The sequence below is a fragment of the Xenopus laevis genome, chromosome 3L, assembly GCF_017654675.1.
Source record: "Xenopus laevis strain J_2021 chromosome 3L, Xenopus_laevis_v10.1, whole genome shotgun sequence".
Lineage (NCBI taxonomy): Eukaryota > Metazoa > Chordata > Amphibia > Anura > Pipidae > Xenopus > Xenopus laevis.
In genome coordinates, this window is record NC_054375.1 from 32,867,386 (window position 1) to 32,892,837 (window position 25,452).

The 25,452-nt window shown below is 39.0% G+C and overlaps 1 protein-coding gene across 1 annotated transcript in view; it reads right to left on the reverse strand.

The window, feature by feature from the left end:
- hars1.L (histidyl-tRNA synthetase 1 L homeolog) overlaps positions 1–25,452 on the reverse strand; it is a 28,058-nt gene that overhangs the window by 1,224 nt on the left and 1,382 nt on the right. The window contains exons 2-12 of the mRNA XM_018252050.2: positions 24,824–25,053; positions 23,647–23,721; positions 23,432–23,551; positions 19,153–19,248; positions 14,597–14,716; positions 13,156–13,263; positions 11,488–11,586; positions 8,857–8,950; positions 7,631–7,758; positions 4,446–4,700; positions 2,087–2,203 (exon numbers count right to left, since the gene is read on the reverse strand). Coding sequence (XP_018107539.1) covers positions 2,087–2,203; positions 4,446–4,700; positions 7,631–7,758; positions 8,857–8,950; positions 11,488–11,586; positions 13,156–13,263; positions 14,597–14,716; positions 19,153–19,248; positions 23,432–23,551; positions 23,647–23,721; positions 24,824–24,934 — 1,323 coding nt within the window. The 5' untranslated portion in view covers positions 24,935–25,053. The remainder of the gene's footprint in view (positions 1–2,086; positions 2,204–4,445; positions 4,701–7,630; positions 7,759–8,856; positions 8,951–11,487; positions 11,587–13,155; positions 13,264–14,596; positions 14,717–19,152; positions 19,249–23,431; positions 23,552–23,646; positions 23,722–24,823; positions 25,054–25,452) is intronic.

The window sequence follows — 25,452 nt, forward strand, 5'->3', positions numbered from 1 at the left end:
GAAGGAAAACCCATTTACATAGTAACTAACAGTAACAGAGTAACTAAAACATGGCTAAATTATTCAATTAATAATAACATATAATAAACAAAAGCCATGAATATCCTGTAAATTATATCCTTATAAACGGTGAGTTCAGATGTCATCAGTTATAAACGGTGAGTTCTGATGTCATTTCTGTCACATGACTCATCGAAATTTGTGTATTATAATAAATAAAGTACCCCCAGTTGTAAAATATGAGGATATTAGAAGCTACCTCGGAGTTTCATGACCTGTATAAAAGCACTCGGCCTTCGGCCTCGTGCTTTTATATGGTCATGAAACTCCTCGGTAACTTATAATATCCTTATATTTTACAAAAGGGGGTACTTTATTCACTATATATTACACAAAGGCATTTATCTTGCTATAACATACTGTAATTTACAACCTTATAATGCACAATAATCAGTAAAATTAGTTATAATGGCTGCCAATTGAAGTTGTAAGGATTTTACAAATCACCTTGGGGTTTTGCGTTGGCGAGAACTAGTGCTGCACTGGAATGGGCATTTGGTCCCTCCACAACTACATTTGGGACCAGGGGGTAAAAATTTTGGATGGAGGGGGGGTCACCATCGGTGATGAGCGAAGCTGTTTCCATTTAGGCGAAAATTCGATAAAGATAATGAAACTGCGAAATTTCACAAAACGCACAGAAGTCAATGGACGTTTTTACGCGCATGACAATTTTTCTCGCTCCAAATTCATTTAAGTCGGTGGGTGTCTTTTCTTTTTTTTTTCTCCAAATGCATTTAAGTCAATGGGTGTTTTTCTTTTTTTCTCCAAATGCATTAAAGTCAATGGGCGTTTTTTCTTATGGCGACTTTTTTGTCCTAATGCATTAAAGTCAATGGGCGTTTTTTCTTATGGCGACTTTTTTGCCCTAATGCATTAGGCTGGTGGCACACGTAACCTATTGGGGAAATTAGTCACCCAGGGACAAATCTCCTTTTCTTGGACTAATCTCCCCGAAATGTGAATGTGAATCGCTTCGGTTTTGCAAAGTTGCCCAAAGTTTCCGAGGCAACTTCTGAAAACTGAAACGAGTGCCATCCCGCTGACGATTCACATTTTTTTTTTGCCGCAGTTTCAGAAAACATTTTGAACATGGCGAAATTCAGAATATTGCTGCAAATCCATGGCTCCCAAATAAATTCGCTCATCGCTAGTCACCATGTATTTTGGGTGGAGTAAGTTATTTGCACAATTTAAAAGTATAAAAATATATTATTTGGCGGTTTCTACTTGACTTTTTAGATTTTGCTGGCAAGTGATTGGAAGCCAGTCATGATGCAAAGGACTACGATTTAAAAAAGGCTTCAGCAAGGCAAGAGAAAAAGCCAGGCAGCCATAGAGAGAGAGGATAAAGCCTCGTCAGAGAACAGGTACTAAGGCTCCAATTTATTTTTGCCTCGTTTCACCCCCCCCCCCCTTTTACTGGTATTTGTATTTTATGCTATTCAGACTGCAGATAGCCATCCTCCTGATGAATTTAGGACTCTGTGTGTGATTTATAGATAATGGTGTCCTGGGACCTGTGGTTGATTTAGTGCTATCTAAACAGCTGATCCTACACAAGCACAGGGGCATGGCCCCATAATTATCTATTATTTCCTTCCTGCCTGCTGGTTTCTTACTTTATAATCCATTCCCTGGCAGGACACGGGTTACTCTTGGGGCGGGGGGTCACTACTTCTTGTTACATACTTCTTCCTGTTTAAACTATACACATGAAGTAAATCAAAGGAAATGACTAAAAATGTGCTATAAGTGTAAGTATATGTAAACTAGTTTTTAAAAAATCTACAGTGTATTAGTACATAACCTGTAACATGACCAGTGTCAGCACTTGATATGCCCAAGCCATGTCCTGCAGCAACTAATCACACCCAAATTCATACCTCTCTTTTATGTAAATTCACACCATTGAATTGTGGCTCAAACCAACGACTGATTTTTACAGGATAAAGTGTTATCCTATTGGCATTTTCCAAAAAGAAATGAAGACCGGTTAGTGTTTCACAAGCAAAAATGCACTCACTTTGATCCCAGAATTCCACAGGGCTGCAATAAGCTTCATCTTCTCTTCTAGGAAATATTTCTGAGCTGATGCCACCAGGACCTGAGTTTCAGTAGTTTGGACTTTCTCCTTGGAATTCTGTTGCAAAAAAGAAAGGGTCTTCACATTTTAAATACATTATCATAATGCTTTTCATTCAATGCTGATTTTAGAGTACAGAGCAGTGATCCCCAAAACCAGTGGCTTGTGAGCAACATGTTGCTTACCAACTCCTTGGCTGTTGCTCCCATTGGCGGCAAGTTTTGGTTGCATAAAAACCAGGTATACTTTCAAGTACAGCTTCTTGTAGCCTGCCAGTCTACATAGGGGCTACCAAAAAGCCAATCACAACCCTTATTTGGTACACCCAGGAACTTTTTTTCTGGGTCTTGTGTTGCTCCCCAATTCTTTTTACAATTGAATGTGGCTCATGGATAAAAAGGTTGGGGACCCCTGTACTAAAGATATATATGACAGAAAAGTCAGAGCTATCCATCATGCGAAAGACTCACATATTCTTTAGGTGTTCCAACTATCAGATTAGCCAAATTTTGCCTCAGTGTGTGGGTGACCAAATCAGGCAAAGAACTTCTCGTTTGGCAACAGATGTTAAATGTGCAGATTTATTACGGGTTGAATTTCGAATTCATGGGAGTTTTTAAAAATCAAAATTTATTGGAAATTTTTTTTTACATTTCTTTAACTTTGGAGAATAGGATTGACCTTGAAAACTCGATTAGAATTCGATTTGCATTTCAAAAACTCGATTTGACTAATTCCCGAGTCTAATTTGACAGTTTTGGCCATAAAAAACTTGGAAATTTAGAATTTTCAATTCGACCCTTGATATATCTGCCCCTTAAGCTGGCCATAGACACACAGATCCTATCATACAAATCGAGGATTCGTACGATTTTCGGATCGTGTGTGGAGAGTGCCGACATCTTTCGTCTGGCGGAGATCGGTTTGATTTTTACCCAACCGATCCCGCCGGAGCCCATTGCACATCATAATCGGATCGTTCACCTCATACGGCCAAACGTTCAGATTGCCCCCAATATAGCCATGCTCGTTAATGGCATATCTGGGAAAGATCCGCTCGTTTGGCGATGTCGCCAAACGAGCGGATCTTTGCGTCTATGGCCACATTAAGTGTATGGCCTGCTTTAGACAGTCAGTCGAGATGTGTCAATAAAGGTGAACTAAACCCCCAAAATAAAAAAGGCTACAAATTTTGTTTTTTATATACTGAACTAATTGCACCAGTCTAGAGGTTCAGCATCCTAGTAATGAGCCAGGTCTTCAAACTGTTATGGGAGCTCACCGCAGGATTGGTTGAATCCTAAAACTGGCTACACATAATAATATCTGCTTGTTTGGTGTGGTCGCCAAACAAGTGGATCTTTCATGATATGCCCAACTTCGGGTGAGCAATATTGGGCTAATCCAGTTGTCTGCTTGTTGGACCATATACAGGCCATCACATTAAGGACTGCATCAATATACAGATGCAGTTATCGATCTGACAGGAAAAATCAAACCTGTCCGGTTGATATCTTCGCAATATCTGGCAATAGACACAGGCCAATAAACTGCTCACTTCATCCAAATGGACCGACTCTGCAGTTTTTATTGGCCCTTGTGTCTCATCAAACGAGTGCATGTGCAGCACAGATATCTTCAGAAAGTCTTTAAATCCTAACTATTAATTACAATATGTGTACTATAAATTTAATTATTACTGTTTTAGTCCGATTAGTTGCATTAAAATATATGTAGTACAGGTAGGGCACCCGTTACCCGGGAAACCCATTATCCAGAAAGCTCAAATAATCCAAATTTTTAAAAATGATTTCCTTTTTCCCTGTAATAATAAAACAGCAGCTTGTACTTGATCCCAACTAAGATGTAATTAATCCTTATTGGCAGCAAAAACAGACTGTTGGGTTTATTTCATGTTTACAGGATTTTCTAGTAGACTAAAGATATGAAGAACCAAATTATAGAAAGATCTAAAGGTCCCCAGGTCCCATACCTGCTTACTCAAGCCTGGCACACACAGTACTGCAGCAGGGCTGTATTTTGTATATACGCATCTCAGGGCCCGTGTCTAGGACTAGTGGGGTGGTGCTCAGGGGTCTATATACAGTAGAAGAAAAACCAATTCCCACTGGCCTGCTGCTGGGCTATTGCAGCTAGATCTGGAGGTGTAACTTGCCGACTGACGATGGTAGAGGGTGGTCTGAGGTCTAATGCATAGAGCAGCACCTTACCCAAATACAGCACTGTACTGTGGGGTTTACTATGTAGATGTAGAGAACAAATATTAAACAAAACATACCTTGTATTTGTTTTCTAAAAGTGTGAATATTCTTTCAATCCCTATACTGAGCCCCACGCATGGTACTGCCCGGTCCTTAGGATCAAACATCCCCACCAAGCCATCATAGCGCCCCCCACCAGCAACACTGCCAAATTCTTCTGAATGCCCATTCTGCTGAACAGGGGGTCCTCCTGGATTCCGGAGCAGCACTGCTTCATATATCACTCCAGTGTAATAATCCAGACCACGGGCCAAACCCAAGTCATAGACAATCTAATAGAAGATAAAAAAATAGTTAATATCAATAGCCATGAGTAATCTTGAAATGATATCCTTATAAATAGTGATACGTGATGTCATCAGTTACTATTGGTGTTCAGTGTAATCCACAAATTTACGTACAATAAAAATATACCTTCTACTTGAAAATATGAGTATTTAAAAGTCACCTGAGAGTTCCATTACCTGTATAAAATCAAAAGACCTGCAAAATTGTGCCTTAAAGGAACAGTTCAGTGTAAAAATAAAAACTGGGTAAATAGACTGTGCAAAATAAAAAATGTTTCTCATATAGTTAGTTAGCCAAAAATGCAATGTATAAAGGCTGGAGTGACTGGATGTCTAATATAATAGCCAGAACACTACTTCCTGCTTTGCATCTCTCTAACTCTGAGTTAGTCATTGACTTTAAGGGGGGGCCATAACTGTTTAGTGAGTTTGCAATTGATCCTCAGCATGCAGCTCAGATTCAAAAGCAACATTTATGACCCATGTGCCCCCCTCAAGTCACTGATTGGTTACTGCCTAGTAACCAATCAGTGGAAACCAAGAGAGCTGCAAAGCAGTAAATAATTGGCTATTATACTACACATCCAGTCACTCCAGCCTTTATACATTACATGTTTGGCTACTTAGCTATATTGAAAACATTTTTTATTTTGCACAGCCTGTTTACCCAGATTTTATTTTAACACTGAACAATTCCTTTAACATAGTCATGGAATTCCTTGGCCATTTCTAATATTGTTTTATTTTGCAACTGGGGCATACACATTCCCATATGCATTTAATTACTTTCCAAAGAGCAAAGTCAAACAAAGCTGGGGAAAGGGAGGGGTTTACTTACTTTTAGTTTCACATTTTGCAAGAAATGCTAAAAACTATAGATATTTCTTCATTAAAAAAAAAACTTTGTTACGCCAAGCCACATTCATTGCACAAGCATTAAAAAATGGGGTTTACTGTCCCGTTAACTTACCTGTGTGTTCTTAGAGCGTCAGAGGCATCTCCAACAGAGACAGGAAGAACATATAAACTCAGGGTCGGACTGGGCTGGCAGGACACCGGAAAAAAACCGGGTGGTCTCCCGGCAGCCCAGACCCACTCCCTGCACCATGATCCTGATGCTGCTTCTGACCTCCCTACCCCGACCCCCACCGTAGCCTGAAGAAGAAAAAGGCACAAGCAGGGTCACGAAGGGGGGGGGGTTGCAGCTCGGGAGGGGCAACAGATGGGGCCTTTGTGGGTGCAGGGGCCCTGAGGTAGCTTCCCCAGTGGGCCCGGGCCCCCAATCCGACTACTTGCAGATGGTTTCTTGGCCATGATTAAATGTAGGTCCAGCTAACTACTGAGCAACACTGCTTTCCTATGATTAATGTTACTTGTAGAGGCACTTTTATCAAAGGTCAAATTTCAAATTCATGCGAGTTTTTAAAAACGCCCATTAATTCTAAATGCGACCAATCGAAATTTATTTAAAAAATCAAATTTTTAAAACTCGGATGAATGCAATCGACCAGAAATTGGATTCAATTCAAATTAGATTAAAATTTTACAAACTCGATTGTCAGGAAGGCTGCAAACAATTCAAAACTGACTCCTGGACATCCCCCCCATTGATTTAAGGTGGCCATACACGGGCCGATAAAAGCTGCCAACAGACCGAGTCGGCAGCTTATTGGCCCGTGTATGGGGGCCCCGACGGGCTTCCCCGATCGAGATCTGGCCGAAAGTCGGCCAGATCTCGATCGGATGGGATTAAAAATCCCGTTGGATCGCGGCCGCATCTGTTCGTTGATGCGGTCCCGCGATCCGACCGCCTGTCTGCATTCGCTAGGATCCGATTGTTGGGCCCTAGGGCCCATGATCGGATCAGCCCGATATTGCCCACCTGACATCGCCAAACGAGCGGATCTCTGCATGTATGGCCACCATTAGACAGCAACTCGGCAGATTTTAGGTGGCGAATAATCTAATTCAAGTTCTTAAAGAGCCAGAGTATGATAAATCTTGAAAATCTAATTCGAATTTTTTTAAAAAAAACCTCTAATAGAACTTGAACAACTCCCTAGCTGAATTTGACAGTTTTGACCATAAAAAAACTCGAAAATTTGAATTTTCAATTCGACCCTTGATAAATCTGCCCCGTAATATGGCTAATTTTTCACTACTTTTTGGGAGATATTTAGCACCATTTCTTCCGTCCTATTCTTTGCTTTCACTGTCAATCATTGGAGTGGACCCACAATATATAGTGGCTGGTTCGCTGCCTTCCACCTGCTTTACGCAGTTGCACTTTATACAGGTACACTGAGCAGATTTCAGTGCTAAAGTCACCCAGACACAAAAATCTGTATGATAAAAGTCCTTTTCAAATTAAATTTGCTATTTTTTATTAAAGTTTTCCTAGCTGTTGTAAGCTCATTTAAAAATCTCAGCTGTCAATCAAATATTTTCTGCCTTAGGCATAGTGGCGGGGCAGACAATTACTTTCACTTTCCATTCAGCACTTCCTAGATGTTACTGCTCTCCACACATTCCCCTGTTCTCTTCACCGTTTAATTGTGTAGCCAGGGCATGGGGATGGACATCAGGTCCCCCATTCTGGTGCACAAAAGATTCTGAGATGATGCAAGACTTGCCTTAATAATAGTGTCCACAAAATGGCTCCTGCCTGTTTGCTATAATTATGAATTCCCAGACTGCCCAGTGCACACACATCCCATGACTGCCAGTGCACACACATGCGGGTGGAAGGCAATAGGTCAGCTTTTCTCTGTTGGTGTATATCTGCCATCAGAAAAAAATGACCTATGTGCCATTGGCATAAGTTGGTTTTATAATAATATTTATAAATTTCCAGGCTAAGCATAAATGCACAACACTACTAGATTCAACATATTGTACAATTCTAATCCACATACCTTGTCTGTCACACCAAAGATTTCGGAGTACTTATTTAGCAGCTTCAAGTCTCGCAGCCCCTCCATTGCCAGGTTATTCTGGGAAAGCTTAGAGTCAGCCCATAGATGTTCTAGCAGAGGCAGCCCACCTACAGACGTTATATAAACACAGGCATATGTTAAATTAAAGATGTTAAACCAGAAATAGTTTTAATGTTGTGGCGCTTAATGACCAAGATAAAAATGGCACCACCAGCTGGAGATTCATGTCAGTACAGGATCCATTATCCAGAAAGCTCCCAATTACGGAAAGGCCATCTCCCATAGACTCCATTTTTATCAAACAATACAAATTTAAATTTAAAAATGACTTCCTTTTTCTCTATATAACAATACCTTGTACTTGATCCCAACTAAGATATAATTAATCCTTAGGGTCTGGCAACACGGGCAGATTCGGGGAGATTAGTCGTCAGGCGACAAATCTCCTCTTCTTCGCGGCGACTAATCTCCCCGATCTGCCTTCCACCGGCTAAAATGTAAATCGCCTGGGGGCAGGCACACGGAACGCTTCGTTTTCCGAAGTCACCCTTAACTGCCTCATTTTAGCCGACGGAAGGCAGATCGGGGAGATTAGTCACTGCGAAGAAGAGGAGATTTGTCGCCTAATGACTAAGCTCATGTGGCCAGACCCTTATTGGAAGCTAAACCAGCCTATTGGGTTTTATTTGATATTTACATGACTTTCTAGTTTACTTAAGGTATGAAGATCCAAATTATGGAAAGATCCTTTATCTGGAAAACCCCAGGTCCCTAGCATTCTGATTTACGGCTCCCAAACCTGTATATAGAAGCCCTCAGAGCTGCACAGTGTTGTTCCCAGTAAAATGCTTTTGCTAGCCGTGCTTATGTTATTAGTTAGAAATAGGATTGAGCCACTTCATTAATTATTTTAGCCTCCAGACTAACTGTGGTGGAATCTGCATTTCCTAGGTTTTATTTATCTAGCGTGTCATGCTATCTTACACAGTATAGCAACCATGTTCAACTGTTGCAGCTTTAATTTACAGTGGTGCTCTGTCATGCTGGGTTACTTTATTCCCCCCCCCCCCCCGAGGTGAACTCCATAGGCGGATCTACATTTTAATTGCCTTCCAAAAGATGAAGTCCCTATGTTTTACTAGTTCATAAAACCAATTATTTGGATTTGCAATGTAAGCAAAAAAAATGTTTTTCATGCACCCTACCGTTAAGTCTGATGTATTTGCCAATTTGCTCTACAGTCTCAGCTTTCAGCTCCTTGTCTTCAATCAGTTCCCTCCTGACGCTGTCCCAAGGAATCTGCAATTCAAAAATAATACAAAGCTTTTAATGTGACTCTGGAATAAAAGGAACAGGAAGCATAAGGGTAAGTAGTAGCTGCACCATCCACAGTTAATTGTGTCCCCTCTCACTCCTGAGAAGGGACACAGAATGAACTGATTTTTGAGCTTCTGTGTAACGTGAATCTGAAGAAATACTAATCAAGCACCAAGGTTAGTAACCACTTGCTAACCTGGGGTTGTGGCTGTTGTACTTTTAGGCTTTGATTGCCACTATCCTACCTGGTAGATCTATCTTCCAGGGAAGATGGTACCACGGAGTATCACTTGGAAACAAGGAAGTCAGCATTCCCAAAGAACATGGCCTTGGTCATTAAACATAAGTGAGCCATTAAAGGGGTGGTTTTTTTATGTATGTTATAGAATGGCCCATTCAAAGCAACTTTTTAATTGTTCTTCATTATTTTTATTTTTTTTTAATAGTTTTTTAATTATTTGCCTTCTTCTTTGGACTCTTTCCAGCTCAGCCTCCAAATGGGGATCGCTGACCCCATCTAAAACAAATTCTCTGTAAAACTATAAATGTATTGTTATTGCAACTTTTCATTCCTCGTCTTTCTATTCAGGCCTCTCCTATTCATATTCCAGTCTCTTATTCAAATCAATGCATGGTTGCTAGGGTAATTTTGACCCTAGCCACCAGATGGCTGAAATTGCAAACTGGAGAACTGCTGAATAAAAAGCAAAATAACCCAGAAACACTAAATAATAAAAAATAAAAACCAAATGCAAATTGTCTCAGAATATCTCTCTCTACATCATACTAAAATTAACAAAAACAACCCTTTTAGCCTATATATTTATAGAACCAAAAATCTTCCTGATCTCAGCATATGACAGGCTTGATCAGTTGATGGTGACACAAACTAGATTAATGAGTCTGCAAAGGGAACACAACAACACTATGACTTGCTATTCCTGCATAAAAAAAGCGCAATTCATCATTTTACAACAAACAGAATCCTGGAACTCTAGGGGCACATTTACCATTCTCGAATAAGTTATTTTATCTTGCTTGCCACTATAACAACTCATCCTATAGTATTTATTCTAAGGGTTATTGCACCAAGCTATGAGTGGTTGTGGACACTTTGACAAATCCGCTCTGAGGAATAACAATGTTCTGGCAGATAATATCAGCTCTCTGATCAATGAACCACTTGCACTTGGAAGACGGAGGAGACTGCATGGCAAATCAATGAGTTCTTTATCACAGCTCAGCCTCTTGAATATTAGGCATCATGGCAGGCCAGCACAACTGATATCCGGTAGGTGATCAGTCATGGGATAGTAGCCCGTAGTGATGATTAATGACTGCATCCCAAGCTTAGTCTATAGTTGGCAACCCAGACAATAATTTGTGACATGCCTGTTTTGAACTGATTGTACTGAGTAATGGTGCAGCCAGTTTATTGTGAATCCTTTCTGATTAATATACTACCCATGTCATCTTCCCTACCATTTGTATTGCTGAATGCATTTTAAAGTTTTAAGATGTGTGGTTACCATTACTTGACATGTCTTATTCTCTTCCTGCCAAGCTAAATAAGCATCACTGCCGCTGCAAGTCACATAATAAGGAATATGGGCAATGACATGTACATTGAATACAATGGAATGTGGTCAGATGTAATTCCATTTGTAAACAAGTATGTCTAATTCTTGTCTTTCTTGTTTATTATACAGGTATGGGATCCGTCATCCAGAAACCCATAATCAGGAAGCTCTGAATTAAGGGCGGCCATCTCCCATAGACTCCATTTAATCCAAATCTCTCTGTAATAACAGTACCTTGTACTTGATTCAAACAAAGATATAATTAATCCTTATTGGAAGAAAAAACAGCCTATTGGGTTATTTCATTTTTACCTGTATGGCCCTTATCCTATTCTCCCACGGTGATGACTCTATGTGATATTTGGGCCTTCCAATCAGAACTCAGCACTATTAACAGTCAGGTCCTGTGTCTTTCCCATTTTCACCAAAACAAGTTCTAGATCTTGCTCGTTTTCACCCCTTTCGTTTTGTAAACAGTAATTTTTATTCACCCTATTTCCACATGGTTTGGAAAGTGAGCTATACATACATATTAGCATAAAAATTCTCTTCTCTTTTCCTACATGCTTTAAAGTGTCATTTTGGGCTTGCTAATGTTGTGGAATCTCACATACTGGAGTCCACTTGAGTCAGAACCGGAACAAGGAGTTTTTTTGTAAACTTGGGGACATATGACATAAGAATTTACGGGCATAAAGATTTTGCTTCACAGCACAGAAAAACAAAACCAATGAGATGGTTCTTCCTCAAGATCAAGGTGATAATGACCAAGCCACAGTCCTGCGCAGGTCCATTTTTTGGAACTCGTACCCGACCCATACCCGCAACCCCGACCCGCAACCCAACCCACTTTGACCCGCTACCCAACCCGCAAGTACCTTATCCGCAACCCGGACCCGCAGACCATCAAGATTCAGGAAGTGCACAATAGTTACTTACCTTATCGAGCTTGTCAATTGAAGTGCACACTGTTCTGAACTTGGTCTCAGGCACACCACAGACTGTAAGTATTCCAATGAGAAGCCTCCGGTCATTCACCTGAAATAACCACACCACTCTATACATCTTGGCACTTACTAAATAACAGGAACATGCATATGTTACAAACGTTGCCGCAATAGATATCTAAATATATATGTATTTAATCCTATAGAAATTTAAGATATAGAAATAAAACTGCAAGCTGCAATATCTGAAATATGGACTGCCAGCAATAGTCAGAAGACATTTTATCAGATGTATGCAACAGCTGGAGATAAAACAGTGTTGAGATAACACGAAAGTTTTATTTGCCTTGGTGCAGGATAAAATTCTGTAGTTCAGATGGCTTCTACCTAAATAAATATGGCACACCAATTCGACAAAACTATGTTTTTGTACACAGGTGTTTTTCCAGAATCAAAACATCAGTATAGGAGCATATTGCATATTTAAAATAAGTGCGTACATCTGGCTAGAGAGAAGGGTGTATGTTGGGATGCAATTGTTAGTAGCAACAGTGAGGAAGGCCACTTCGCTTCCTGAGATTAAAAGGGTAGTGCACCTGTCAGTTTGTGACATTTTAGATGACAAAACGTAGTCTGTTCCATCAATCTTACTCTGTGTTAAAGAATGTCCTATTATTAGCAACTTTTCATCCGTTCTTCATTTTTTTAATCTTTATATTTTTTTTTAGAATTATTTTCCACCTTATCTTGCCTCTTTCCACCTATAACATGGGAGTCACCGACTGGCATTCAATAAACGAATGTTCTGTGAGGCTACAATCATATTCTTATTGTTAGTTATATTACTTATCCTTTAATTAAGGCTCTCTCCTATGCATCTTCCAGACTGTTATTCAAAACACTGCCTGGTTGCTGTGGTTAATTGGACCCTAGCAACCATATGTATGCAAACAAGTCATTCAAAGCATAGTCATAGAAAAAAGTGTAGCATTGGTACCATGCAGCGAGGGATGGAACTTTAGAAAGAGTCTAAAGCTATTTTTTTGACAAATCCGGTAGATAGTTTTCATGTTCTTAGCAGTCAGGAATAATTACAAACAAGAGAAACATTTTGTAATAGGTTCCTCATGTTGTATTTGCAAGTGAAGCTATATTTTGTTTTGGATTTGTGGTTCATCTGTGGTGGTATGTGTTTTCATTCAAGAACAAGGATTCATATAAAAGGGAGAGGCTATTAAAATAGAAGCCCCTAGATGGCACAGCTGTGCAACAGAATGTAATCAGTGACAAAAATATGCCATCAAGGTTGAATTGATACTTCTCATAAAATATTTCCAGTTTAGAAATCCAATTTAAAGGGCAAATAAAGCTTTAAGTAAATATAGTCGTGGTTATTGATATTATGGGGCTGTTGTGCTGCTTCTCAGAGACACATACCCATTTACAGTTACCAGGCGGTACAGATTTCTCCCTGGGCAAGAATAGAGAGCAACCATTTAGCTTTGAGAAGTCTACTGCAAACTAGACAGTGCAACAGACATCCGACTGTGAGTTCCAAGGTGGGAATCCAATCGCACCAGTTTGGAGGGCTCCAAGGGGCTGAGGTTTTGGTTAATCAATGAACAGATGACAAATATTAATATTTCCTGTTATAGCTTACCTTGATGCAAAAGTTCCCCAGCTGCAGTTCTGTGAGTATCTCATGCACAATTTTCAAGCACTCGGCATCAGGAATCATGGGGTCATAGTGCCCAGCAATGTCAAAGTCCTGTTATAAATGAGGCGGTGTGAATAACAGGCAAATACTATTGTAACCTAGAGGGGGTTTAGAGTAAGGAAAAACTATTATAACCACTTAAAAGCACGTATTGATCAGCATTTAATACTATACAACCTTTATATTGCACAGTTCTGAAAAATATATTGGTGCTTTATTATGTGTTATTAATATTTACCAGGATTATTTGGCTTTTGTTAGTTCTATAAAGGGCTTAGAGAGTTTGTAGCCTGTAATTCACAAGTCCTGCAGGTCAGGGACTCATGGAAGACCCACAGTGCTTGGAGCATCGATAAAGTGTGAAAGGTAGTTTAGGATGGCAGGGAACTGGGTTCAGGTATAGTTCTAACAGTAACCCCATCTTTTACTCATGTTCCATAAAGGGACCAGAAACCCTGCCCTGTTCCCTAGTTCCCTATAAGGCTGTTCTGTTGTCTTTTTTGTCTTTATAGTCATTTCTGCTAGAGGCTTGGTAACACTAAACTGGCCACTTCCTTTAAATGAGTGGTTCAACTTTTAGTATATTATAGAATGGTTAATTATAAGCACCTTTTCAATTTGCCTTCATTTTACCTTTTTCATATGACGCTTTCAAATGTGGGGGGGGGTCACTGACCCTATCTAAAAACAAATGCTCTGTAAGTCTACAAATGTATTGCTGAAACTGCAAACTGGTGAGCTGCCAAATAAAAAGCTTAATAACTAAAAAAAAAACACAAATAATAAAAAATGAAAACCAATTGCATATTGTCTCAGAACATTACTCATATACATTAAACTAAACGTTTATTTAAAGGTGAACGACCTCTTTAAAGAGACCAAATCATGAGCCCAGAAAGAATGGAATTCCATGAACTTCTGTACCGAATTGGGGAGGTAAATGGAAATACTGTGGATATATACACACATAGGGGGATACTTATCAAAATGTGAGCTTAATAATATGGGCGAATACTAGAACTCACCATTTGATAAGTATGGTTGTACAAATCCCACAGGAATGAAAAGAATGTGGTGAGTTTTTATTTATTCAGCTCTAAATTCACATTTTGATAAATCTGTCACATAATGCCAGAGTTACAAAATGTTTATTTATATACAGTAGAAGAAATCTGACGTGTACAATGTATGCCCCTTTAACCTCATGGTTTTGATGCTGGCACCCAAATTCTTTTTTTTATTAGCTAATGGCCTAAAAACACTATGTTCCTGCAGTCTCTAAAGACCTCTTTGTTATCCCCGGTAGGAATAAATCAGCATCATTATCCTGGCGACTGTACAGAATATCTCACTCATTTAGCTGATGACACAGACAATGACTCACACACTGATAGAATTCTCTGTAGCGTCCTCTGGCTGGCTTATCCCTCCGATAGACCTTGCCAATGTGATAGCGCTTTATATTGGTGATCTTGTTCATGGCCAGGAAGCGAGCAAATGGCACCTTAAAGTCACTGGGTCAAGGACTGAACAGGCTTAATAGGGAAATTACCTACCTGGCATATGGAAAGTGATGCTTTGCAGTTTTTCTTAACCTGAATAATTAGCAAAGAACCTATGCTCACAACCTATCCACTCAATTAAAGAGGGTAAAGGTGGCCATACACGCAGCAATATCTTTTGTATGACACTCTGAGCATGTGAGGTGGGAAACAAGGTGACCGAAACTTTGATCGGGCACCTTTGAAGATGCCGAACATCGTAACAATATTGTTGAATCATCAGAGCTGAAGAGTTTTTTTTTTTTGTTTTAACTACTCATTCGATGATTGAGCTCTTGAAGGAGAATTCAACCCCCGTATAATAAAACCCACTACCCCCTACCCTACATAGTCCCCTTTACCTGCTCCCGCCTGCAAAGCTCCAGTAATTGCCCCTAATCCCCTCTTTGCAGAGTAAGCGCAGTGGAGCTCATGGGCACCATTTTTTTTCTTTTCGCTAATCTTCAGAAAGTAAGCACTGTATTGGCCCATGCGCAGTTGAAGCAATCTTTTGGTTCCGGCCAATGGCGCATGCGCCAAAAGTTAAGGAAATAGCCGAAGGAAGGTAGAACCCAAAGATTACCGAAGAGAAGAAGAGGACGCCTGTGAGCTCTGCTGCGCTTATTTTGCAACAAGGGGTAATTACAGGATTAGGGGCAATTACTGGAGTTATCACCTGTGCGGGCGGGAGCAGGACTATGTAGGGTAGGGGGTAGTGGGTTTTATTATATGGGGGTTGAATTCTCCTTCAAGGTGGCCATACACATAGAGATTCGCTCGTTTCACCAACTTTAGATTGGACGAAAGATCTTTCATACGACCAATGGCCGTGGGAAAGATCATAATTGTATCGTGTATGGCCACGTGATCACAATGGATTTTGACTATTGACAGAGTAAATATACATATTTTAGGCCTTTATCTTCGTTTGTGAAACAGGTTCTGGATGCAAAAAATTATATGTAGAATTGGCAAAGGGCAGATAAAAATGACAGAAGTGAAGAAAGCTCACTGTTACCATGGATAGTAAATTAATAAAATGAATGAATATAAAACTTAACCCTTTACATGAATATTTAAGCAATATTTATATCATATTAAGTGGCACTTTAAAGAATCTTACCAAACAGGTCTATATATTTAAGTAAATACTGCCCTTACCTTGAACCACCATTTTGTGATGGTCTGTGTGCTGCCTCAGAGATCACCTGACCAGAAATACTACAACTCTAACTGTAACAGGAAGAAGTGTGGAAGCAAAAGACATGACCTAACATGTATAGTTTGTTTGTGTGTATTGTGAATCCTAGGGGATTTTTTTTTTTTTTATGTCAATTTTCTATTTAGGATTACCCAAAGGCACATACTATTAAAAAAAGTATATTATTATGAAAATGGTTTATTAAAATGAAGCAGGGTTTTACATATGAGCTGTTTTATGCATTATATTTTTATTGAGACCTAAATTGTTCGGTTTTCCTTCAAGCAGATAAAATACAGTAGGTGATTTAATATAAGTAGCTGTTAAAAGCAGTTCCTTCTGAAACATTCTTTCTCTGCATATGGGCCTATATTCTGTCCAGAAACCCATGAGCTCTTCATGAGCCTATGGAGAATGTCTCAGCAGCAGCAAGAGATCCCTTGTCACAGTTATATGAAGAGAATGCCATGGTACAAGCAAGTAACAGGAATGCAACCATGACTGAAAAATTAATGAAATTCACTTGAAAGAAACATGCTGAAGGCTCTTTCTGTACCCACATCACTGCCACATCTTCACTCTTTCTTTGCCTTCAGGCTCCAAATCCTTGTAGCCTGATAAAGGGGGGCTTATAAGAATTTACTTGAAGTTCTCTGTCTATCTTGGGATCATTCTAGGGTTTTCGATAGCTCAGGTGTCAGCAGCACATATCCAGACTATATAAATAGGTATTGAAGGACATTGCTGAGCAGATCTTATAGTGCCCTCTGTAGTTCAAGGACAAACTTACACAAGCTCTTCCTTCAATCTTTGTTCCAGTGCAATCACCATTCTACACTCCACTTTACAAGGCAACTCTAATTTGGATGATAAAAAAGAGAATTCTTCATGGCTTTCTATTGTAGGTGGCAACTAAGCAGATACATAAAGACTGGGGCAGTATCTCCTTTCTCGGCACTAGTTCAAGGAACTGGACTTGTGTTGAATATCATTTTTGCTTATCATTGTTATATGTTTTTCATTTTAATTCCTGTACAGCAGAATCGAAACAAATCAGCAGTCCACTGAGAAGTCCTCTAAATAAACAAACCCCTCCCTTCCCCCAACTGACTCTGTTAGGCTAAGAGATAAGCAGCAGCTCATTATACAGAGGGCTTCTCAGCGTATTGCTAATTTGTTTTGATTGTGCTTGCATAAGAATGTAGAAGGTGACAAATTAAATTATAAATTTTAGATTTTGCACTGTTTAGTAGAAGAAATGTATTGATCCAGTCTTGAAAAGGGGAGTATACTGTCCCTTAAAATACAGGGCTGTATACCTTTAAGTTAACTTCTAGTATGTTATAGAATAGCTATTCTAAGCAACTTTTCAATTGGCCTTAGTTTTTTCATGCAAAAAAACAGACGATGCAATAAATAAAGAAGCACAAAATTGTGTAAGTGTGCATATGTGTCTTTTATTCCCATTGAGAATAGCATATTTGCTAATGGCACTGCACAATATCCATTGTATGTTATTTTGGTAATTATATTGCAATGTTGGTGGTTTTGGTGCATTTTTAACTCTGTGTAGGTGTTGTTCACTTGTTGCTGTCCGTAAAACCTATTTGGCCAAGCTAAAATATTCAAACTGTGATTCTGACTGCTGAGTACTCTAGCGAAAAAAGCAGTGATTTTTGTGGTTTTATTGTATTTTAGTGATTTTATTTGTTACTTTGTTACTTAATTTTGCCCATGGAAAGTTTGTCTGCTATATATCCATATTGGGCATCAAAGTGTTTAGTAGACTCACGGTGTTCATATTTATGTTTTATGCTGATACTTTATGAAAAGTGGAGCATATAATGGGTAAATCCAAGCTTTGTGAAGATTTTCAGAAATTTCATAAAAACCGCTACGTTCAGCATAGCTTTGCAGCTTGGTAGTTTGCAGTAGAAAGATGTATTTTATGCATTTCGGATTGTCGGTGTGTGTACTTTTCAAAAATATATGGTTGTCTAAGGTTAGGGGTCTTATGGCACATAATACACATATCGGGTGCTTATATTTCAGTTCAGTGTCCGTTATGAAAATTTATATGCACTAGTTGCACTTGGGGGTCTCTGTACACCACATAGTTTGGTATATCTAAGCATATTGGGCATCAAAGTGTTCAGTAGACCCTTGGAGTTCATATTTAGGAAGTTTTTTCTGGGTACCTAATGCTGTGTGGGAGATAAGATGCTAGAAATTGGACGCTTTGAGACGATTTTCAGGTATTTCATAAAATCCAACAATTTTGGGAATATTGCGTCTCAGTAGTAGTTGGAGTAGAAAGACATGGCTACCCATTTTAGATTTGGGTGAATGTGTACTTTCCAAAAATGTATGGTTTTGGGGGGGTCAACATTTTTCTTTGTGTTGTTACTCCCCAAAAATGCACTAACTGAAGTGACTTCCAGGACAAGTTGTATGTGCTAACTTCATTTCGGGGTCTCTAAACACTAGATGCTTTAATACTATGCACAATGGACATCAAAGTGTTCAGCGGACCCCTGCCATTCATATTTAGGTTGTTTTTTCTTGGTACCCGGTGCTATGAGGGAGATACAAACTTGCAAAGTGAAAGTTTTGAGGTGATTTTTCCAAATGTTCATACATTTTTATAGAAACCATGAAGCTCGGAAAAGCTTTGATGATTGGTAATTAGGAGTAGAAAGACATCGTTACCCATTTTGTATTTGACAGAATCTGTATTTTTCAAAAATATGCATGGTTTCCTGGGGTAAACCTACTGTTCCAGGATTTATTGGCTTTGGAATCCAAAGTATGCCATATTCTGCTGTCGTGCTTTGAAATTCGGCAATTTGCTGCTGGGAGTATTTTTTGTTGTTGCTGGGAGTTCTTTTGTATTTAAAAATATTTACAATATTTTTTTCTGATATAAATCCCTATATGTGTGCAATTTTCCATTTTTTTGGTATTAAGAGCTCTAAATCTTGTTCCAAAAGTGGAAATACACAAAAACTCAAAACAATGTATAGTTTTCCTAGGTAAACTAAAAATCGCAAATGAAATGCAAAATTCTGCTGGCACTTAAAGGGTTAAACACAATAAATAAAGTAAACTAAAGAAAACATGATGAGTAATGGAGATGTGTTGTCTTCCTGTAATTGGAATTATGGAGCAGACAGGAAGAGAAACTTACTGAAAGGATACAGTTAGGTCATAGCGCAATGACAGCAGCTCTCCGCCCTGGTCCTTCAGATCATAGATCAGTTTCGAATCTTCTCCATATTTTCCAGTCAGTGTTTCCTGCAACAGACGCGTGATATAAACTGTACTACACAATGCAAAGAACAAATCTAAATTATTTACTAAGGAGACTGCGCCTTTTCAATTTATCGGGCGAACAAATAAGCCAAAATACGGGCCCTCTCATATACATAAGCAACATAGCTTTATCCAGGACTAACACAGCTCAGACCCTCTGAGCTACAAATACATCGTTGGCTTCACGGAATAAAATATTTGTTAATGGCAGCTTTAAAGCTTCCAAGCCAGCAATAAAATGATAAGTAGCAATATCTAGCATGCGCCAACAAGTCTGCAGGGAATAAATAAATAATAAATGATCCATGATGAATGAGATTACAAGGGTGATGGGAACCTCGAGGGACACAACACAGCAAATTAGATTCATAATTATCTATAAACCAGTCCAAGAACACTACATGCCGGCAAACTATCCTAATGTTATAGGTTTATAAATAATACATTTCAATATTAAAATGCTTCCAAACCAATTAAAATGACTCTTAGTTTCTGATTCTCAAACTGTGCCCAAAACATGAACCCTATGATATTACAAATTTGAGTTTATTTTACATATGTCGCACATAGATGTGTCATAGCAAAGCAAACCAGTAGTTTGGAATCTTGGGCAAATCATAGCGAATTTTCCTCACGCTCATCTAGGGCCTTGCTTGCTACAAATGAAAGTGATAATTTTACCTCAATGCGCCTAGGATGCGGTGCAGCTTCATAAACCAATTCAAGCATACACTATTCATGTTACTGTTATAAACAGGTGCAACACATGAGAGCAGTAGTGAATTGAAATCACCCCTGTAGCAATTCAAACTATAATAATTTTTATAGTACAGAAAACAAGCATTACTGAAAGGGGTAGTTCACCTTTAATTTAACTGTAAGTATGTTCTAGAATGGCTAATTCTAAGCAACTTTTCAATTGGCTTTCATTTTTTCTTTTTTTTTTTTTATAGTTTTTGGATTATTTGCCTTCTTGTTCTGAAGGCTACGCTTTTATTGTTATTGCTACATTTTACTACTCTTCTTTCTATTTCTGACCCTCTCCTATTCATATTCCAGTCTCTTATTTAATCAATGCTTGGTTGCTAGGGTAATTTGGACCCTAGCAACCAGGTTGCTGAAATTACAAACTGGCAAAATGCTGAATAAAAAGCTAAATAATGCAAAAAACCACAACTAATAAAAATTAAAACCAACTGCAAATTGTCTCAGGATACCACGCTCTACATACTAAAAGTTCATTTAAAGGTGAACAACCCCTTTAACTATTGTAGGGATTACAGGTAGTGGGATGTTGGTCACCTAGGGCTCACTTTTGCTCAGACACCCACAAAATGACACAAGGCCCAAAACAGTGTACAACTGGTCCACAGTCAGTCAGTTTTATTAAAAAAGGAAAAACACAAAATAACCTGGGATGAGGCTTAGTGCCCAGCCCCTACAAACAGAACACAGTTTTGTCATAAAATACTCACAGAAATTTAAGCAGGTTTTCTTACTTGTTTGCAGATCCTGCTTCCCCAGACAGAGACAGCCAGACTCCCAAACTGAAGCCCTATTTACCAGGCAGTGTCGGACTGGGCCAGCGGGACACCAGGAAAAAACCCAATGGGCCCCGACCCTCATGGGCCCCAGCCGGGCCAGACCAACTCTACGGATGTGCGTGCCACACAGCACCACACGGCGCGTCACAGTAGGGGGGCCTGTAGGGGGGCCCTGGACTGCAGTCCCGGTGGGCCCCGGGCCCCTCAGTCCAACCCTGTTACCAGGGATCAGGCCTCTCCTACACTATTGCATGCTACCTGGCTAATTAGCTTCAAACTCTGGTTGGTACATATGGGCACATTTACTAAAGGGAATAAAATATGTCAATGAAAATTCCCAGCAACTTGCCAACTTACTAAAAGGCAAAGAGGACAATTCGCTAGCGAAATAGCTCAGCGCTACAGGAGTCTCGCACCGCTTCGCCAGCGAAAATTCTCTAGCGAAGTTTCTCCAGCGAAAAGTCTGTAGCGAAAATCCAGTAATTTATCAAAGTGCGAATAGTACCCTTTTTTGCCAAAGTGTACTTTGCCAGGTTCAGGCTGGCAAACTCCCATTATAAAGATAGAGCAGACACTTTTACATCACAATCTACATTGCCCTTTCCATGCTACTTTTCTCCTTGCTAAAAAATTCTCTATAGAATTTTCCCCACTACTATTGTATGGGGAAATATACTGGTGAATTTTCACAGAGAATTTATGCCAGGCGAAAATGTACCATATTTCTCTTGAAAAATAGAATGATTTTTAGTAAATATGGAGATGTGTTGTGAATATACATCTGGCGATGTGAGGTGAACTTTGGTGAAGAGAAAATACACACTTTAGCAAATGTGCCCCATAGAATGAAAGGCCCACCCTACACTCCCTCCATTCACTCTAGGGATCCATTATCCAGCTTTCTAATGCCGGCAAACAAAATGTAACTTTTTCCTGATACAATACCACACATTTTTGAGCTAGTGCATGTAAATTTTAATAATTGATGAAATCCACACAACATCTAATATCTGCCCAGCACTTCTCTTACACTGTACATTCCGGCAGTAAGACTAAAGATGGCCATACACTGGCAAATGTAAGATGAGATTTGGCCCTTTCAGAGCCCTCCACAACATATATAAGGCACATTTGAAAATTCCAGTGTGGTGATGCACTTCCCTGCAATGGCCTCTGTTATGTTCTGAGCATTGGCACCGGGGCCATCAGTGTGATTGTTCCAACCATGTGTTTATAATCTAGAACAATTTTAGGACCACAAAGGAAGAACTGAACCCTGCCTTAACACCTGAATATCTTTGCCTTTTCACAAAACGTAATGAATATACTGTACTTCACTTCATAAAGTATTTTGTACAACTCATCTCATGTCCTGTAAAAGGATTTATTTTTAATAATAAAAATGCACCTTGTTCTTGATCCAAATTAAGATATAATTAATCCTTATTGTAGGCAAAACAATCCTATTGGGTTTGGTTAACATTTAAATAATTTTTATTAGCTTTAAGGTATGGAGATCCAAATTACAGAAAGACCCCATATCCGGAAAACCCCAGTTCCCAAGCATTCTGGATAATACCTGTACCTGGTCAGTCAGTAGTGAGAGTACTATGGCAGTACCTGCTGGTTAAAATGGGAAGTGCATTTTCTCTGCAATAGTATGAATAAAAAAATTGTCTCGCAACACAGAAGATTTTCTATCCAAAATTGTAAACTGATCACAAAGGTGCTTCAAGGTAATAAATATTCAGCAAAAAATATTTTCTGCTGAAAATAGAACCCCCCCCCCCAAAAAAACTGACAGGGTTTTCAGTCACTTTTTACTTAACCCAGCAGTTTTTTCACCAAGGGTGCAACATTTAAACATTAAGGGGCAGATTTATCAAAGGTCGAGGTGAATTTTCAAATGAATAAAATTCGAATTTCAAGCTATTTTAGTGTACTTCGACTAGGTAATAGTCCAAATTCGAAATTTATCATGTACTGTCTCTTTCGAACTCGACCATTTGACATCTAAAACCTGCCGAATTGCTGTTTTAGCCTATGGGGGACCTCCTAGAACCTATTTGGAGTCAATTGGTGAAATTTGATCCGCTATTATTTCAATTTGAACTATTCTAATTCGGCCGAATACGGACCTATTCGACCAAAAAAAAACTTTGACTTAATTTCGGTTGGTCTTTTAGAATTTGAATTTCGAAGTTTTTTCTATTCAAAATTCGACCCTTGATAAATATGCCCCTAAATGAATGCAACAGGATTGTTTTGCCTCCAATAAGGACTAATTATATCTTAGCTGGTACAAGGTACTGTTTTATTATTACAGAGAACAATTAAATAGGTTTTACATTTTTGCATTATAATGGAGACTATGGGACATTCCTCTTATTCTGAACTTTACGAATAATGGGTTTCCTGATAATGGATCCCATACCTGTACCAGCAATCTGGTTTGGTACTCCTACAACAGTAGGAATGATGGGATTTATAGTTCTACAGCGCCAAAGGTGGTCTGTCCCTAAAGATAGTTATAAATATGCCAATTCATGTGCAAACACCTACAGTATATGTTGAGGCCTGACTGTGAGCCTAGACTAATATACATACACTAATGTACTCACTTTCAGTTCAAACACAGGAGTGTCAATAGTTTCAGCTCCATGACGCTTAAAGCAATCCACAACTGTGGAGAGAATTCTCTCCCGGATTGCCATTTGTTTGGGATGAACATCATGTGTGCCCTAAAAAAGATACACTTATCATCAGAATGTACTGATCATACATATTACAAGCATTTGCAAATACACACTATATCTGTTAACTGGGGAATATTTACCTTTGGTGTTTTTAGGACAAAATTCTTCTGCACCCCCTTTTGGGCAATTACATCTTCAACAGCATCTTTTGTGGCCTGGAAATATAAATCGAATAACTATTCAATTAACTTAAAGGGGAGAATTTAATATAAGCTTCATAATACTGAAATAAGAAACTTTCTAAATACAACCAATTATAAAATTCTGTACCATTTCTGAAATCAAGTTTATCTTCACTATTCCTCTCTTCATTCTGTCTTCATTTAAAAGTTGGGTGTCAGATGAATGATCCAATATATCTTATAGGGAGGCATCCTTTCCTAGCAGATAAATTAGAGCTCACTCAAATAACTGATTCCAGTACAGTACAATCAAACTCTAACAAAATAACTGCCTGTTGCACAAATCCTGCATGTAGAGAGACATGATTTCTGGTGATTTTAATAGAGTGAGCTATAATACATCTTCTAGGCAAAAGGAGCCCCCCTATAAGATATATTGGAGCATTCATCCAACACCCAACTCTTGAATGAAGACAGAACGAAGAGAAACAGATGCTGAGAGAGGAATAGTGAAGATAAACTTGATTATTTCAGAAACAATGCAACATTTTTAATTGACTGTATTTAGAAAGTTTCTTACTTCAGTACGAGAATTTATAATTCTATACAGGACTGAAAACAAATCCGCAATATCAACTGTAATTCTGCAACTTTTTTACAGAGGTATCAATAGGTGTTTAGGTAACCTGAAACAGGGCATCTTTGCTTCAGAAACACAACTATAGTTTATATAAACAAACTGCTGTGTAGCCATGGGGGCAGCCATTCAAAGCTGAAAAAGGAGAAAAGGCACAGGATACAAAGCAGATAAGCTCTGTAATATACAATGGAATTCTTCGGAACTGTGTGTCTTGTGTTTGAATGGCTGCCCCATGGCTACACAGCAGCTTTTTTAACTATAGTAGTGTTTCTGAAGCAAACACACCCATTTTAACAGTGAAGGGCAACAGTACATTCTATTGTCATTACTACTGTCAACACTTTCATTTTTTGTGTTACTGTTCCTGTTTGATTTCTTGCCGTAAAAATCACTTTGCTCCCACAGGGAAGGTAACATCACAAAGCAACTGTTGTCACTGCCTTTCTCATTATGGCTACAATTTAGGGATGCTACTGAATAACAGAGAGCACCTACCTGATCACCGGGCTGATATAGTCTATATGGAACAGATGTAACACGAGCCAAAATCCTCCTGCCAACCAGCAGTGCCCGACATGATGACGACAATGATCTTAGTGATCCCATGACTTATATTACTCGTTGGTATTCATGCAACTATGAAATTGCCACATGCTCAAGTTCCCTAGTGTTCTGTTCTTTAATGGGAAACTGCAATCCAGCTTCCAGAGCCAACACCTCAGGTTCTGCAAACAAAAACATTTACATCAAAAGATAATTCCTGATTATCCACTGCTTACGTCAAATGTTTTCTGCTAAAGTTACTAGAAGACAAAAGACTTATAAGTATGAACTTGGAGGTGCTACAGAATTTTTGCTACCAGAATTCCCTGCGAGCAGGGCCAAAACCAGTAAACATAGGCCCTATGCAACTAAATCAGCAAGGCGCTTCCTCAGGAAGCCCAGATTATTATCCCACTGGAGACCTGGGTTCCTTGGGTGTTGGGTCCTGTCAGCAATTAAAACAGAGCTATAGCAGAACATAGTACATATTTTTCCTCTCTTTTAAGTTTTTGTGAAGGTTTTTATCTTTGTAATTTTAAATATATTGTTTTATGTCTGCACTTTGAGGGGGGGCCTGGGTG